General features: G+C 34.0%; 1 protein-coding gene across 1 annotated transcript; it reads left to right on the plus strand.

Moving 5' to 3' along the window:
• The first annotated feature begins 984 nt into the window (after window positions 1-984).
• On the plus strand, window positions 985-17,773 carry LOC149784567 (uncharacterized). The gene is made up of 4 exons (XM_089932639.1): window positions 985-1,133; window positions 15,110-15,251; window positions 15,548-15,683; window positions 17,317-17,773. The coding sequence occupies exons 1-3, from the start codon at window positions 1,079-1,081 to the stop codon at window positions 15,672-15,674; spliced, it is 324 nt and encodes a 107-aa protein (XP_089788765.1). The 5' UTR covers window positions 985-1,078; the 3' UTR covers window positions 15,675-15,683; window positions 17,317-17,773.
• The last annotated feature ends 1,570 nt before the right edge of the window (window positions 17,774-19,343 follow it).

The following is a 19,343-nucleotide window of genomic DNA, read 5'->3' on the forward strand; positions in this document are numbered from 1 at the left end:
AATATCTCTATTCTGTACCTAAATATTAAATAACCATATGGAGTACAAATGATGGATCAACACTGGTCTCTAAGTACTTGTAACGCAGAGTCGGATCATAAATACAAAGCATTTCTCGGCGTGAAATAAAGAAAATTTCATAAGAACGCATCTTAACTTGACATCATAATCATATGTCATATATTAAAGATTGCCTTATTATATCACTGGTTATATATATATATATATATATATATATATATATATATATATATATATATATATATATATATATATATATATATACATAATTTAGGCTAATATGTACCACTTTTGAAGTAACTACGTATTGAGATTATAGGTCACTATTTATCATGTTGGTAAGTTACCATGTATTACAACTGTAGGTTATTACATATTACAGCAGTAAAAGGTCACCACACATTAAAATATTACTTTACTACGTATATATAGACACGAAAATGCTTAATCTCCAAACATGCAGATCTACAACATAATGCCTCAGTTGTATTTTAGTACCCTTGTTCTTGTTATAAATCAGTATTTTTGTGTCTCTTTCAACTGCTATTATGCTATCAAGAACACTAACATTTCTAACCCAGTTATATGTTTTCTGAAGATTTTTTAAACTATTTGAGTCCATCAACAATAATTCCTTCTCTAAATCTGACCATTATACGAACAGTGTCTAATTTGTTTCTTCGAAATTACTTAAATGTGTTTCTTTTTACGGCAAACTACGTGGGATCCTTCAAAAGATGCACATATATTGCCGTATCATGAGATGGCTGTGCAAAATACACCTTTCAGAAATGGGAAATGTCCCTCTATTGGCTCCAATCTACATTCTTCGTGGAAATATGCTTATCAGAAAAATTCGAGGAAGCCTTTCGTGTTTAAGCACGCTTTCTGCTTGTTCGTTCAATACATGGTATTCTGCGTATCGAATATACACAAAAGGTCATTTAAGGCCGTTGTCAAGGCAAGATGTATAATATAAACCCTTATTGGTTCGTCTTTCTGATCCAAGCCTTACTTTCGATGACACTGCGTCTGATTCGGGAACGTTCCTCTCAACATGTCAGCAAAAGAGGCAGCATTTTGTACTTTAGCTCTCATTGTTATCCTGACAGGTAATTACAATTTCGTTATATTTTGTGTAAAATAATGTAAAGGATTCAAATATCCACAAAAGATGCATGGGCAAAGATGATGTATTTGCAACATGCGTAATAATCATCCGTAAGTTCCTTAACTGTCTTAGGTAACTGGAAAATAACATACAGTAATGTCTTGGAGCTCATCTCCTGCCATGATGGTAGCGAAAATACAAATTTAAATGTACTTCTGCATTTAATAATATGCAAATAATTTTCTTCCACTCCGACTTTGTCACCATTTTCGATACTGTTAAGGTTTGTCAAATTCAACCAATTTTCTTGAACAATAACTGAGACACAATATATCAAAATTAAGTGAATTTTATTTAAATCAGGAACGAAATTAATATAATTTTAGTAAAAATAATCTATATGTATTCACACTTGTTCATTTGCCAGAATGTGAAAGGTGCGGAGACTAAATTCGACAGGCTTACTGCTAGGTTATCTAGGCATAGCTGACTTGTTTCGTGGAGTTCGACAGATTCTTGCAGGCAAGAATGATCGTCGGAACTTTGTTTCGATTATTTTGTATAATTCTATTTCTGAAAATAATTCATGTGAAATGAGTAACCTATCACAGAACCAGAACTTGCAATACATGTTTAAACATGTCCGTAAGGAAGATTTTATTTGCACAGAATGTAATCCACTTTAATTTCACATATTCGTGTTGCCAAATAAATACTTAAATAAAAAAGACTGCCTTTTTGCGTATTTTGAAATTTATTTTATGTTTTCCATATTTAATAATATATCTTTTGAATAATTACTATAACATGCTAATTTTGCGCCTAGATAGAATTAATTATGAAAAGGTTTCTAAGGATTGAAAGGAATGAGGTAGTCTGTGTTATATATATATATATATATATATATATATATATATATATATATATATATATATATATACTTAAAATATCAGAAACTTTAATAAAGCTGCTCTTCAAGGAATGGTAATACAGCTTCTGCATTTTTCAAACAAGTTGACGTAAAAATGTTTGAGGAAAAACGCATTGTTTTCTAATTTTATGTTGTAAGCTTTTCAAAGGTCTCCATTAAATAATGTTAACTAACACTTGCATATAAACCCCATTTAACATGCACAAAATTTGAACATTTAGCGTTTTATGTAGTGTTTGTATGGCGTAAATTTAGATACAGACTGTAGTGGGACTCGTAATAATCTAATTCTAAGGCGTTATGTTCAAAATTTTAACAAGTTAGTTTATCATTTTGTTGTTCATTGAACGGTCTATGTTATTTCGTATTCTTTTCACGTCGCTGTCTGAAAATAACTTTAAGCTACCAATGCCAATGTTGTTGCCAATGTACGGGTGCTTTAATGGACTAGAAAAGCCTGTAATATTTATCTAGGAAACTCTATCGATCCAAAACATGTTTTGACTTGATTATTGTAGCCCAATGATCATTTTAAATCATGATAATGTGATTGGTTTCTAAGAAAAATAGGGAACAAAATGTTTACATGCAATTTATAAAGGATTTCTCAATTTAATCTGTAGTCAACAGAAGGTACAGTATAGAGTAGTCCTGTTACGTATTTTGTATTATATTTTTGTTTCGTCATGATGGGAGTACGTGTAGGGTTTATTGGACGGACTCCGGAATGGCTTTTTCCATAACGCGTCAGTGTAGAGTTTAACCTAATACTGCATTAGTTCAGATCTCTTGAGACAACTTAGCATCCAGATGTTACTCGTCAGATTTAACAGTATATATATATGATTTACAATTATAAATCATTTACATGTGGTGTTGTTCTTGTTGGTGTTGTTGTGGGGTTTAACGCCATTTTTCAGCACAAGATCGGCTCGTATTAATAGTGGAGGAAGAAATCGCGAAAACCGCGGAAAGAACCACCGACCCAAGAGAATCTACTGGCAAACATTTTCCCATATCCGGGGCCCCGAGTGGCCGAGTGGTCTAAAGCGCTCACCGTTACGGATCATTGCCATCTCACCTCTGTCTGCGTCGGTTCGAGTCTCGGATTCGGCTAATGTGGTTATGTGAGAAAGCTTGCCAGTAGCTTCTCGTGGGTCGGTGGTTCTTTCCGGGGATTTTCCGGGTTCTTCCTCCACCATTAATACTGGCCGCCATGTATAGCCTATCTTGTGCTGAAAAATGGTGTTAAGCCCTACAACAACAACACAACAACAACAACAATTTCCCATATCCACAAAGACCGAACCCGAGACTCGAACCGACGCAGAAATAGGTGAGATGGCAGTGATCCGTAACGGTGAGCGGTCTAGACCACTCGGCCAATAGGGGCCCCCTTTTATATGTGTTGTTGTTTTTAGATTATTTGAATTCAATATCAAGGTAAATCCTTTATAACGGTACGTGAAAACAAGTATATGTATTCCTGAAGTTTTAGACAAATTCCTTTGAGCATGTGATTTAGTGCTTTTCGGCACAGCAACATAAGTAGGGTATTTAGTGTGGAGAAAATTGGAATCAAGTCCTTTGCCAAAAGACACACCACGATAGCTGATCCAGGCTGGTCTTATGATAGTATTCAAACCCGTACCCTTTCGGTCCTGAGCTGACCACTGAGACACCGCAGTCCACCACCCCCAACACACACACATACACACACACACACACACACACACACACACACTAAAATTGACTTAAACATCTAAAGCTAATTAGATACTTTCAAGAAATGCCTCATATCTAATGGATAAACAGTTATATTGTAGTCTAGATCATTAGTTTCTAACATATTTACCGGAATTATTTCTCCATTATTAACCCACGATGAACATTGTACCAAGCACACACATCTGATAATGTTCGTAGTTCATTATATTTCAAGCCTTATTTACCGGCCAAAACTGAATATAAACACGATTTCGTGGCAAAAACATTAAAGACTATCCGCACAGCTTAATACATTCATTGCAAACAAGTGTTAGAGAGTTACAAACCCAAAAATATAAATCCAATAGAATTAATTTCCTAAATCTTTATTGATGTGTGGTATATGAAACCTGTTGATGAAGACAATATCTACCCATAAGATTCTGCATCATCGTCATCATCATCATCATCATCATCTAAAATCAGACCTTATAATTAACTGACGAAATGAAAGCATTTATTGATAAATAAAAATAATCAAATATAGCAAAATAAATAGCATCTCTTTCTTCCAGTTCCTTTAGAGAAATTAATTTTGAATATACCCCTACTAAGTATCGGCATTAAAAACACTTAATTTAAAAATGTTTTAGTCTCAGTTACGTCAATATTAATCGTCGCTGTGGCGATTTATTTTATTTACACAGTGATAAGAGGTAAGACAAATACAGTCGCACGATGAGAGACAGTTATTCATATCACGTTACACTAATGTAGTATTGATATCACAGGTGAGCTGAGAATTCTAGATTTAAATGCAGCATTTTGAAAGCGTTTTGTTGTTATACCTGTACAGGTAAGAGATGATACTGTACTATCAAAAATAATCGTGCCAATGCGTCCTTTGCAGTTACGTCGATCCAGCTTAAAATATATTGGTCAACTTAAGTCAATAGAAATAATGGTTTTAGCGATTTATTATGTTTAAATAATAATAATAATAATAATAATAATAATAATGATAATAATAATAGCAATGACAAATGCAATAATACGGTGTTTTGTTATTTCAAGTTGGCGTCCAACATATCAAGACTATAGTGTGCATGCGTCTATCAGTATTTACATCAATGCAAATTAGTCAAGTTAAGAAAATAGTAGTCTTTCCTGTGGTGATTTATTGTATATACATAATGATAACAGCTACGAGAATACAATAGTAAGGTTGGAGATAGGTATCCATATGTCTTTACGCAACCGCGGTATTTGTGTCACTGGTGAGTTCAAATTTGAAATCTTGTCGTAGTACGTGTACAGGTAAGAGAAGATACACTGCAACTATTGAGCTCCAACTTGGAACGTGCATTTCTAAAGAACTGCACACAAGAACAACTTGGAATTCCAAATTGTTGTTTTCTTTCTCGATAAATTGCATGATTGTTAAAATCGGACTTTATCAGGAGGCTTCATATATATATATATATATATATATATATATATATATATATACAATTGTGTGCTTATATATGATTAACCTAAAGAAACAGCACCAGATCAATTACGTTTTTATTAAGCAGATTTTCAATCACATCTTCAATTGATATCATCATTGTTATAACCTGAAAACAAAACAAATTATAGTCATTCACATAAATTAAGAATTATAAAAAAAGGGTTTATGAATGAAAGCCTTAATAATCTGTAAAATATATATTATCTCATTTGTATGGTGGGATGAGTCACAACATTGAACATAATGGCATGAGTCACGTGATTGAACATGATGGAATGAGTCACATCATTGAACATAATGGGATGAGTCACATCATTGAACATGATGGAATGAGTCACATCATTGAACATAATGGGATGAGTCACATCATTGAACATAATGGGATGAGTCACGTCATTGAACATGATGGCACGAGTCACGTCATTGAACATGATGGAATTAGTCACGTCATTGAACATGATGGAATGAGTCACGTCATTGAACATAATGGGATCAGTCACGTCATTGAACATGATGGGATGAGTCACGTCATTGAACATGATGGAATTAGTCACATCACTGAACATAATGGGATGAGTCACGTTACTGAACATGATGGGATGAGTCACGTCATTGAACATAATGGGATGAGTCAGGTCAATGAACATGATGGCACGAGTCACGTCATTGAACATGATGGGATAACTCACGTCATTGAACATGATGGAATGAGTCACATTATTAAGCATGATGGAATGAGTCACGTCATTGAACATGATGGGATGAGTCACGTCACTGAACATAATGGCATGAATCATGTCAATGAACATGATGGCACGAGTAACGTCATTGAGCATGATGGAATGAGTCACGTCATTGAACATTATGGCATGAATCATGTCAATGAACATGATGGCACGAGTCACGTCATTGAACATGATGGGATAACTCACGTCATTGAACATGATGGAATGAGTCACATCATTGAGCATGATGGAATGAGTCATGTCATTGAACATGATGGGATGAGTCACATCATTGAACATAATGGGATGACTCACGTCATTGAACATGATGGTACGAGTCACGTCATTGAACATGATGGAACGAGTCACGTCATTGAACATAATGGAATGAGTCACGTCATTAGACATGACGGGATGAGTCACGTCATTGAACATGATGTGATGAGTCACGTCATTGAACATGATGGGATGAGTCGCGTCATTGAACATGATGGGATGAGTCGCGTCATTGAACATGATGGGATGAGTCTCGTCATTGAACATGATGGGATGAGTCACGTCATTGAACATGATGGGATGAGTCGCGTCATTGATCATGACTGTCTCATGTAAACACTTCATTAAAATTTTGTTAAAGTCCGGGAGATGCAAGCTGATCATTGGATAATTACAATAGTAAAGACACCGTACTACCAGAATTACACTAGCGGGGGCATATATGTTTTGCAAACACAATTGTTAGTAATCTTCTCTTGTTTTTGTGTATTCGTAATGTATTATATGCATACTTACCACATTTTTGTTTGAAATTCGTATGACAGACACCAGGGTATGTCTCGTTGCCGCGCTGGAGGATCTGCTGTCCATGTCTCTCATTATCCAATACTTAAATTGTGTGTGTAAATTTTGACCACAAAATTCTATCAAATAAATAAACATCAGAAAGCAGTTGCATTAACCGGTTTTAAGGCAGGGCATGTAGTTTTGGCCCCAAAAGCCGCAGAGATTATAAGAAAGTTTTACTTCTTGAACTATTAAAACTAATTAAAAAGTAAGTTAACATAATTGCATACACTTCCATAACACAGTTTTATCAGAGCATTCGTTAATGTGAGCCTTCCATACTTACAACAATGGTCATGAACACGTTATCAAAACATTTCTTCAGTACAAAGCCCATAATTTATAGCATTAGCCACTTGTGTATATCTTTAGTACAGTGTTATCATAACATCACTGATTATAAAGTCCCGTCACTCATAATACCGGGCAATTGAATGCTACACCCCCGCCCTCTATGATCAGTGTTATTTTAACATTCATCAAAATAAAATTACATCACTTATTACACGGGTAACTTGTGTGGCTCCAATATACAGTTTATAATAACAAGCACCATCACATAAAGCACTTCTATGAATAGTTTTGTCATAGCAGCCCTCAGTTTAAAACTCCATCACGTATAACCCAGTCCACTTAAAAGGTTCCCATCAACAGTGTTATCATAGCATCCCTCAATATAAAAGCCCATTACTTAGTACACGTGCCAGTTGTATGGCCCAAATATACAGCGTTATCATAGCATACTCCAGAATAAAGCCCTTCACTTATAACACATGCCACTTGTATGGCTCACTTATACATTGTTATATAAATGAAAGTTAGAAATTAAGCCTTGGTTATCATACTATGTTCTGGAGATGCATAGTGAATTATATGGAGAAAAAAATTATAATCTCTAATCCTTCTTATCCCTTTAGTGCAAACAAGACAAAATTATGTTCCACTGTCAACATAGTTTGACCTACCCCTGAGTTGAATTCTGCTTTTAAATAAGAATTGATCTAGGATGCATTAGTGTAGAACCGAAACCTGCAAGTTGACAAAATGTAGCTGTTTTAGTACTATCATTCTGGTTTCTCTGCATTGTAAATTTATATTGAGATGTAAGTAATGTAAGTCGTCTTATTATTCGCCTATTTCTCTACCAAATGAATAAAAATTGCCCGTATCAATTTCTTTTATAGTAAAACGCACGTACGGAACTGACCGACCGCTTGATCTGATTTTATAGCTTCGCACCGTCACGCGATTTCTCAAGAAAGAGCGCAGTAACTCGTGATTTGAATTGTTACGTAATTCCAAGTTGGAGCTCAATAAAGTCAAGATAATCGTGCGCATTCGACTATCTGAATTTAGATCACTCCAACTTAATGTATTTTAATCACGTTAAGACAATATTAGCCTTTGCTGTTGTGATTGATTATATTTGCATAATGATAACAGCTATGAAAATACAGTAGTGCCTTCGGATATGGTTATTCAAATCACGTTATGCAATTGCTGCTATTTTTATCAACGATAAGTTCGCAACTCGAGATTTAAAGACATGAGTTTGAAATCGTATGTTTAACCGGTACAGAAAATATGTAATATATTGTTATGAGGACAATCGTACACATGCATCGTTACCTAAATAGAGCACCACGCCGAGTGACTCGAATTTTTTTATAGTAATAATAGGATTAATTTACGACTTAAGCAGCATTTTGTAATACACTTTAACTCACAGTCAGACTGTTTAAATTGTTCACTGCACTTTCTTGGAAGAGGTGAAAGCCTATCTCCATAACTATATTATCTTGTCATTACAATAAAGTGTAGAAGTGGGTATCGTTTTACAATAAAAATCTTCATATTTTGTTTTGTTTGTTTGTTTGTTGATGATATGGAGATACTTGAATAAACATTCGATGTACTAGAGGCATCCTTAGATAAGTCGCCTGCATTTAATTCAGACCTGCCAACTCTTACGATTTTGCCGTAAGTCTTACGGAATTTACCCTTAAAATACAGACTTAGGCCTACTAGCAAAAACTACGGAAAATGATCGTTGTCAAAAAGTCCGGATAATTAGTTCATCCGTGTTTTATTTGGATCAGGGTTTCATCATAGAATAATTAAATTTGTCAGGGAACCAGACTAACTTTACAAAAACACGCCGGACGCTTTAAACTTGACCTATTTGTTCATTTGAAGCGTCTTCATGATCAAAATGGTGATTATTGAATTTTTCAAACTAGCGTCCAGAAAGTGATGCATATCTAAGGGGAAAATAAGCTTCTAGAAAAGTGTTACTAATAAACAAAGAAGAATGGAAAGGAGCACTCAGATTTTTGTGAGGAAACAAAAACTGGAAAGGAAAAAATTACGAAAATTGGACATCACGTGTCAATTTGAGTATGTCTCGTGACGGGAGATATGATTGCCGTCGTCATCTGAAATGGAAAACAATTTCCAAGAATTATCTTAAGTTGAGAGAAGCTACAAGCTATTGTGCTGCATAGGGTTTGAAACTAGAGTTTGTGCAACAGTACTAGTGGTAAATAAAGTCCACGCGTACTTTACAAATTCTTAAGTTCAACATGTTTATCGTCGATTCGTCTTACTTTTAATTATGTTTTCAAGCTTTACAACAGCAGTTATTGATATCTTGCTTTACCTTACTAATAACTGGTCAATCTTACGGGGAAAAAATCAACTGCCTTATTGAGATGGACTCGTCAATCTTGGCAGGTCTGAATCATTTTGTGTAAGGTAGAATTCGTTTGTAAATATTGATAAACAAAAGTTACGAATTTTACCAAAAGAATTAGAAGACCGTGTTCTATTTAAGTTGGGGAGATGCATTTTTAGACTTGGTAGATAACTTTAATTGTGAAAGACATTTTTACCAGCATACGTTCGCTTCTGTGTGCTCCAATGAATGAACTTTTGAATACTATTAACCTACAATGCCCCGTGAATATATGAGGATATTTTCTTTCCCTACCTTAGTACTAGGTCTATTTTATCGTGTTGTACAAACTCTTTATATTTTAACAAGTAGCGATGCCAAGAGTTATATATCATGTGTGGTACTACAACATGAAATATATTGAGTATTTACATAGAAAAAGAACATTTTGTTTTTTTATATTATATGCCCAACATACGCCACAATGATACTTTGTAAACTTCCTTCATTAAAGGTTGATTTCTATGCGTGAAATTTAAGGTTGTTTATATTTATTTGCTCACAAAATACTCATTTTGTTTGCTGCATACAAAACATTTGTAGGCAGACAATATCAATTGTCCGATGGCATGATGGGAAATCATATATTTTCACAAATGACAACATAATAAAAAAAACTTTTCATATGTGAAAATATAGAAATGAAAAATATGAAAATTATTTTGGCATTAAGGTTCTATATTTTACACTTACGTATATAACTAAATGGATAATTCATTTGTTTCATTTGACTCTCCAATTTTAACTTGAAAATTTGGGAAGTTTTGAAAACTGAAAAAAAAAAGAACGGATTCAATACTTTAGGTGATTATTTGATGTTCAACTATCGACCAACAATATGTTTACATTTGGGAAGTTAAGGTAATTTCATGGGCTTAGCATGCATACGATCTAGTCATATAACAGACGCTGCGCCATAATCTCGATTGTTACTTAATGTTGGTTTCCAATCAAAACCTCATCTTTCATCGATTTCTCCGTCGCGTTTGGAGGAGAGTGAACGTCGCTACTTAAACAATTATTACCATGCTTAGCAAGGACCTTTCTCTAAAAATGTGTACCGTTTGTCGGAGGGTGTAACAGAGGTACCATACGGTATGAGTGATACTGAATTTAGTATAGAAACAGAACCGGTAAGTTCAGTCACTGAACATGTGTATAGTTCATGTGAAAAGGATTGTTTGAAAAAATTATTTGAAGCCTTCTTGTTGTTGGAAATAGTTTTTAGACATTTCATAGGATATTTACTGATTGATGCATACTACAGCTTGATATTTTAGTATCTGTTCATCCTAATAGACAGAAAGCAGTACAAGAAAATTTTAATGGGCTTAAATATGGAAATACACGTTCTTAAATACGTATGGCATGTAAATTTCCTAAATAGCAAAAGTAGTTCCAAACGTGTTATTATCACTGTGGCAATATCGGCTTTATCTTATTGATCCATTGATGCTTTTCAATATTTAATTTTCAGCTTATAATAATTTCTTCTTAATATATTTCCTTCTATTCATCTTTTAGGTAATAAGTTGATACAAAAAAAACCTCCCTTTTATCATACTAGTTTTGTTCGTTTCTATTTCTTTATTCTAATTGTTGATCAATAAGTTGAAAGCAATCAAAGTTTATTGTCAATGAAACACATTTAACATGTGACGTCCTCCGAAAAATTTAGTTGTGGGGCTCTGTTCATGAAACTGTTTCATGCGCTTATCTCTAACAAAGGTAAAATCTTCAGATCGTCAGTCAACAGGTAACTGGACATTTATCGACTAGACATTTTGTCTTAAAAAGGAATAAATCTTTATATTTTCTTTTAGGGTCAAAGATTAAGAGGTTTCTGAATTTGTACAAAACTACCATGAGACGATTTTATTCCCTGCATATACTGTGCGATGTTAGGAGAATGACTCAAAAGAAATGAGTTCATATTTTCCTATACAAAAATATAGTAACCATTGTATAATATATTTGTTTTGCTTTTCTACCGTTCCCTGACTAACGAAAAGAACACGTTACAAAAAACCAAGTATTTAAATTTATGCTGTATTCCAAAGTAAATACACATCCGTAAATCAACAAATACTCAATAAACGTATTTCATCCGCACTTAGCACCACTCAACGCTCTTTGAACGTATTGGCATATGGCGTGTTTCACAGAGAAATCTCATTTTGGTCTGCTCAAAATTTAAATGTAGAGTCATAGTGAGGGTGACTGCGGTTTGAAATGACTTTTACAATTGGTCTGTCATGGAAATATTGATTTTTTCTGTCGATCCAACTGGGCTGGATGTATTAGCTGGGTCAATTCCGTACCATGTACATGTCGCTGTCATTGATAGTTTGGAATCATACAGTTGGAAAATATATTAAATTCGTTTAAAACTGAAATTCTAAAGAAGATTCAGGATTGAACATCGCTTGTTAAGGAATATCAAATTCATTGCGTGTGTGCGTGTGTGTGTGTGTGTGCAGTAACTTCTTTGGAATGTGATATATCTTGGAATTGAATTCTAAATTGTGGTACAATTTCGCGCTGTGGATAAGTTTTTGGAACCCATTTAATTCTAATTAACAGAAATAACTAAGAAAGTGCATTGTGAGGTGTATGTGAGAAAGCTTGCCAGTAGCTTCTCGAGGGTCGGTGGTTCTTTCCGGTGATTTCCCGGGTTCTTCCATCACCATTATTGTATAGACTATCGTGTGCTGAAAAATGGCGTTAAAATCTACACCAAAAACATAACAACAACAACATTGTGAGGTAATTCGATATGCAATATATATGCCTCGCTACTCTAAATTCAAACATTTTCTCAAACAAAATAAAAAGAGGAAATTGCAAAGCAGCTGGGTAGTGACAACCTATTGCATCAGCGGAAATATGGCTTCTTCGTCATATTGATTTGTAGAATCTGACGCTCTTGCTTTTCAGCCAAAACCCGTCGTCCTCAGCCGGATGTTTTTTTAAATAAGTGTTTTAGTTGACTTATAAAATGGGATATAGCGGATAGTCCTTAATTTGACTTTAAATTACTTTTATAGACATAAAGAGCATGGTTCATAGTCCCAACTCTTCCATTTGCGAATAGGTATGAATATTTCTCCTTTTAAAAAAGTGTTTAAATGACAAGAATGGTATTTTTTAATAATGCGTGTCTCACGAATGTTCTAAATATTGCAGATGTCAGGTTCAACCTTAAGCTTTGTTGAAAGATTTTTTTGTTGTTGTGGGACTCAGTGAACCCATCCATATCGTCGACATTATCATATCTACTTTCAAACAGACCAAGCATCTTTCTTAGGTCATTCACAGACAAATCTAATAATTCGAAAACGCCAGCGTCTTCTACATGAATTTCCATTGATTCTTTACAATCCAAAGTTGTTCCCAATGCACGATAGTATTTATAGACACACGTGTCGTGCAGTATGAAGAAGTGCAGCATGGAGACATATTGCACGATTCTGACAATGTAAAGTTAATGGAGAAACCGTTACAACAGAATAAAGGAATTTATTGTCTAGTTATACCTGTAGCAACAAAATCGAGCCAAGTTTCAGATGAAATAAATAAATAGAAACTGCATTACATTTAAAGACGGAAATAAAGTTTTGCTAAACAATATGACTCGACTTTGCTCTGAGACATTATGTTTTCTTACTTATGTGATTTAAGTCATAGACCCGTGATGCGTTGCTGAATCTGACATGCTTTGTGGACAGATCTGATAAAATAATTTACAGCAAAAAGGCAAACATTTAATTTTCTGCGACAAAGTAGATCATCCCAATCCCTCGGCTCTCTGCTCTCTCATATGTCACTGACATTTTATGCTCAGTCTATGAAAGTGGGATATGGACGAGGTGTTGTATTGAGGGGTCAGTTTAGTCTTCTAAGTTTTGTTTCTGGAGCAAGTATGATATATAATGTAAAGAAAAGTTTATGTACCAGCTTAAATACCGGATGTGTGTCATTGTGTATTACTCCAACCCAGACATTTAAACTCCTTAAAACAGGGGTCGGCAACCTATTGTACATAGCGTACCACTTTTTTACCTGATTAATTACAAAATGAACGAGCTCGTGCCACAAGTAAGAGAGTAACACTGTTAAAATCGATATTTTGGCTGCCCCTCACGTACCACACAAAGCATCTCAACATGTCGTAGGTTGCTGACTTCTGTTTTAAAATATTTAACGCTGTGTGCGCTACACGATGAAATATGTCCAGTATTAATGTACGGACCAAACAATCCTCTATTTATTTTTAAAGGACATCTTCAACTATGAGTTATATCATTGTAAAATTTTAGAGCAAAGGGTGGAAGCCTGTTGCAAACTGTTGCCGCTATTACAGAGAAATTTAAACAATACACAAGATCAACTCTAGTACTTGTAATTATGTCATAAATTATTTAATAGTATGAAAAGATAGAAAACGTGTTGCTGTGATCTGGGTCATTTTATGAAGGTTTCCACCACCATAAATATTTGCGCATTAAATGAATCGGAGCAGATCAGACTGCTGGATAACACAACCTTAATTGTAAGTCAACACGGTAATATGAAGAGAGAACACAGTAACGTAGAGTCGTGTATTTTCTGACATACTCACATTAAGTGTTCTGTTTAAACTTGTCCTAATGTGTAGTACCTATTATTAGAAATACAATTTACGCATGAAATAAATCGATTTAATCTACCTCATTATGAATTATCATAATCAACCAAATGTTGATTGCATACCATTTACGACTTCATAATTAATAATAAAAATAATAATAGTCCAAAGATAGATCGTTGAGAGAACACTGCATCAGATGTTTGAAAATCTGATAATCTGGAAATCTTGAAATCAAGACAACTCTTTCCTTTCATAATGATAAATAATGTACTAGCACAGAGCAAATTCTATTGAATAACGATCCTTCTAAGTTTAGTAAGTTATCATGAATGCCAAACACATAAAACACATTGCGCGTATATACAAAATATTAAACTTCCTTTCCGGGGTCAACAGTTAATACAATCACACTATAAATATCTAACATCTGATATGTTTTAGAATCACGGGAGTAAAGCCTGTTTCGTTAAGTGATATCAAATTATATTGGACACAAAATACAATCATACAACTGTTAATATATACCATTTAGAAATTAGTGATATAGGGAAATAGTTTGAAACAATTGTTCTAAATCTTTTTTTCATAAACTGGGACCATATTTGCTAATTTTGTAAATATATGGAGATCCAAAAATTTTTAGGGAAATGTTTTGGAAACATATGATTTTAAGAGAACTGTTAAAAATGCCACACGGGATTAAATTTCTTTGAAGCCACTTAAGATTAAATTTATTTATTTATTTATTTATTTCTTTATTTATTTATTTATTTATATAAATACATAATTAATGGATTTAAATATGTCTACATGTTTACAATAGACGTTGGTGTAATTTGAGACTCCCGTCATAGGATAAACCCGCTTGTATCTCTCAATGCATGTAATTTACAGGTAGTCAAGTTCGGGCGACCGAAACATGTAAATACGACTACACATGTTCAAGTTATACCGGCAGATGTACCTACAGTACACGTACGTGTGATGACATATGCTGTGATGATAACACCAAAAGTTACAGTTCAATCTGTTGCTCGTATGTATATAGATTTATTAGAATCAAATTATCTTTCCCTAATTTTCACATACAAGTATAACTTAAAATTCGGTTTGATTTGATAAAGTGGCATTTCCTGATGGCTGTATTTAAATATGAATGAATTATCAGACTTACTTATCACAGTTAATGTATATATGTATATATGTATGTATGTATGTGTGTGTTTGTGTGTGTGTGTATGTGGATAGATGGATGCACGGACGAACGAACGATCTGAAGGATTAATGGATCGATGAATTTATTTATTTATTTATTTATTTATTTATTTTCAGTTCAGGTCCAAATATCGTGGTCATAGCCGGAGGTGCAGGCGGAGGCACGGTTGGCTTTTTAGTTCTTGTCTGTTTCTGGTACTGGTGTTGCTGTCGTGGGCCGAAAATTGGTGCTATTGTCGTCTAAGGAATCATGGTAATTTGTTTGCTACATAATAACAATCTTACTAGATCTGGAAGCGATAACGTTCGTATTTGCTTTAATATGAGTGGTGGTCTTTTCTGTAATATAGTCTTGATCGTTGCTGTTTGTGTCGGTGATAGATTCTGAAAGTATTAGTGTAAGCAGCATCACCAGTACTGAATAGTAGTGGTAGTAGTAGTAGTTGTAAATGTTTATATTGGTCAGTAGTTGGTTTGGAAATCGCTCATATATTATTATTCTTCATTTAATAATAATAATAATAATAATGATTGTATTTTAATCTATTGCCTTTTTATTTTCATCAGAACATTTAATTTCGGAATCGGTTACTCACTAACAGTGTGCTGGCTATAGAATGATACAAACCCGAAAACATTGATTCTTTTTATATTGTTTTGCATCGATACAATTTTCTAAACAGTTCAATTATAAACAAAACTTACATTCTCAATAGAGCTGAACTCGTTCCGACATTTTTTATCATAGTTGTTCTAGGGTGTAGCCGAAAGGCTCTGAATACAAGATGTTGACAAGGAAAGCGTAGTTTAAAAAGATCACGGAGGACAGGTTTGCAGAGCACAAGTTTTGTGTCACTGAATGGCGTTACTTTGATGATTGTATAATGCCATCGCAACCATTGTAAAGTCCACACTTCAAGGCACACAACACAATATACGTACATTGATATTGACATGTATGTCAAAACAAGGCAGAGACTACCCACACCAATTGAAACCAGTCCGTTTCGAATTAGGCATGGACTGCACTTAAATACAACTAAGCAATTTATATTTAAGGGTCATTAGTATTTCTCCAAAATTTCTGACGACATCGTCGACTTGGCACGTCATCCTTTCCTATATTTATTTGTTTCTGTGCTAATGTTAAATCCAAGTTGGTAAAAACTAAAAAGGATCCATTAGTGTCCCCATTATTATCATTGTTATCCATTTTCGGGTAAAGGGGATGCAATCACGTTTGTTTGTCGTCTATCATAACAGATGGAAAGAAAGGAATGAACCGGGTATTAATCCGTCCACACTTTCTAAGTTTCTCAAACGACCTTATCTAGAGAAAGCCTAAAAAAAAACAACCGAGAAGTAGTGGGTGACAAATCATAACGTATTTTAGAAAATCAGTCGCGATGTTAAGAACAATCACAGGATGACAGGAGGATATAAGATATATCCTCAACTGAGACAATTCGATTAGAATGTGAGAGTCCAGTATCGATTACAATGTCAGAGTCAACCGTCTAGTGTTGATTATATATATATATATATATATATATATATATATATATATATATATATATATATATATATATATATATATATATAATTTTAAAAGAAGTGGTTTGGTTTTCGTACATTTTGCACGTGCGATTTGTAAATAAAATGGTCAGATTTGTGCACGTTTATACTTTTGGGTAAATCGTAGATGACGTGGTATGATGTGTGTGTTATATACGTTGATTTCTGCCAAGCTTATTTTATTTTCGCTCTTTCTGGAGTGAGATTTTGTCTGCAGTAGGGCACACGTTTACAAACGCCATATTATGGTTTCTTTTATCATTATTCAGTTATTTCATACAGATGTAATATTTTTAAATTTTCCTTTTCAGAATGTGGACTAATGAGCTAATTGATACCAGCTTGACTGAATTTTGCATAGAGCATAGAAACGAGGAATACGAGTATTCCAGTCTTTAATCCGTCCAGTTTCCTCTTTGTGTTTTTAGCAGGGGTTCTTTGCAAATACCTCTCATCGGATCCGGTGTTTGATTAATCTCAAGAGTGTGTGTGTGTGTGTGTGTGTATTTTGTCGCATATTTATGAGTGTACTTACATTCAGTTTTCATTTATCTGGAATTGTTTTTCACGCAACATTTTGTCTTTAGGCAATAACTTAGACTTCTTCACACATTAAAGTTGTCTCTGCTTTGATGACCCTTGTATCTAATTAACGGACAGCAGATGGAGTTTTGAAACACTTTGTATAACGCCAGATATCACATTTATTTTATAATGTATGTTACAAGAACAAAGACCCAAATTCTGAAATGAATTTTGTTTTCTGTATGTTCATTTGTTGTTGTTTTTTATTTAAAATTCTTTACAACTGCATTTTTTAGAGTGACAGTTCTAAATCCTTTTCAAACGATTGGAGCTTAGAAAATCACGTGATCGCGTTAAGAAAGAATACATTATTACCTTTAAATGATATAATTAAAAAAATTCCGACTAGACCATATTCACACCCTTCTTGCTATTTATGCTATGGGTTCTATACCCGATTTTCTATAATTTTGTCGTATTTCTACTATGGGTTCTATACCCGATTTTCTATAATTTGTCGTATTTCTACTATGGGTTCTATACCCGATTTTCTATAATTTGTCGTATTTCCTCTAAAGGCTTAGCACCAGAACTGCCACAATTTTGTATTATGTCCACTAAAGGTAGTTCGTTTGTTTTGTTTTGGGGGACTGGGGTTGCTTTTTACAACACATTTTCACTTGCGCATCTGATAAAATAGACAAAATTGACAACATAGGAAAGCCAAATTAAACGTTAACTGTTTCTTCAGGCTATTAAATTTTAGTTTGTATATAATTTGGAGGAGGAATTGAAAACCTTTAAAAAAAATTGGGTTCTAAATTTTTTCGTTTCATCATTGCCATTTTACAGGAATATACATATTTGTTTGAAGTAATTGACTGTAAAACAAAGATTACACAACTATTTAGGTACAGATGATGACCAAAATGATGCCAAAGTAATGCATTTCTTTCATCCATTCATATGCCTCTCCGATGTAATGGCATTTACTATTGAAATGTCGATGAGCGTGTACATTGTAAGTTCATGAAATATGTTTTGAATTAAACTATCATCATCAAATATCAGTATGTATGGATAAATCGAAATTTAAATATGCTGTAAATATTATGAAACATTATTCAAAACAACAAGTACAGACCATGTAATATTGCTGACAAAAATACATTTCGTCACAAGTTTTGGTGATTGATCAATGAAGTGGGTGTATGTGGGTCTTTTGTTATCCTGAACATAAAAGTAATGTTTCCATGTTCATATATTGTACATTAATTATCCGGTGTTCCTTACATTTATAGCAGTCTCGTCCATTCACTATCAACTTTGTGAATTGAGTAATCTGCTGATTTTATTACGTCATATCCTATGTCCTCCCTTTGTTTTGACTAGGTCATTTTTTTATTCCTTCGCCATTTGTGTAACGAGCGTACTGCGTACTGCTTGGTTTTAGAACGGCAAGTATAAAACTGTGTGCAACATTTTCCGGCACGGCAGGTTCAATCTGAATTCGTAGCGTTCAACCAGACATTTCCGTTTACATCTTTATTTGCGCTTTCTGATAAACCATCTTGGCTCAGAAAGCTCTTGTAATGCGGATACAAAATCTTCAGATGGTATGATAATGTGGAAATCATATTGTGAATATAAAGGTATGATTATCTCTTGAGACTGTTGTGAGCGCTCCGTTTATCAGTGACAAGGGGTTGGAATTAATGTACAGTATGGCGTAATCTGTAATGAGTGTCATTACACTTATGGTTGTGCACCTTCACCATTTAGTCAAGTTCTTGCACCTTCGGAGATTTGTAAT

This window comes from Sinohyriopsis cumingii, chromosome 14 (assembly GCF_028554795.1).
Source record: "Sinohyriopsis cumingii isolate HCF-2022 chromosome 14, ASM2855479v2, whole genome shotgun sequence".
NCBI lineage: Eukaryota > Metazoa > Mollusca > Bivalvia > Unionida > Unionidae > Sinohyriopsis > Sinohyriopsis cumingii.

Bases quoted from the DNA above. Each gene is read 5' to 3' on its own strand.
- LOC149784567 (XM_089932639.1), top strand. From the start codon at position 1,079: ATGTCAGCAAAAGAGGCAGCATTTTGTACTTTAGCTCTCATTGTTATC. The intron at 1,134-15,109 runs GTAATTACAATT...TGTAATTTACAG, and splicing joins TCTCATTGTTATCCTGACAG to GTAGTCAAGTTCGGGCGACC. The intron at 15,252-15,547 runs GTATGTATATAG...ATTTATTTTCAG, and splicing joins TACAGTTCAATCTGTTGCTC to TTCAGGTCCAAATATCGTGG.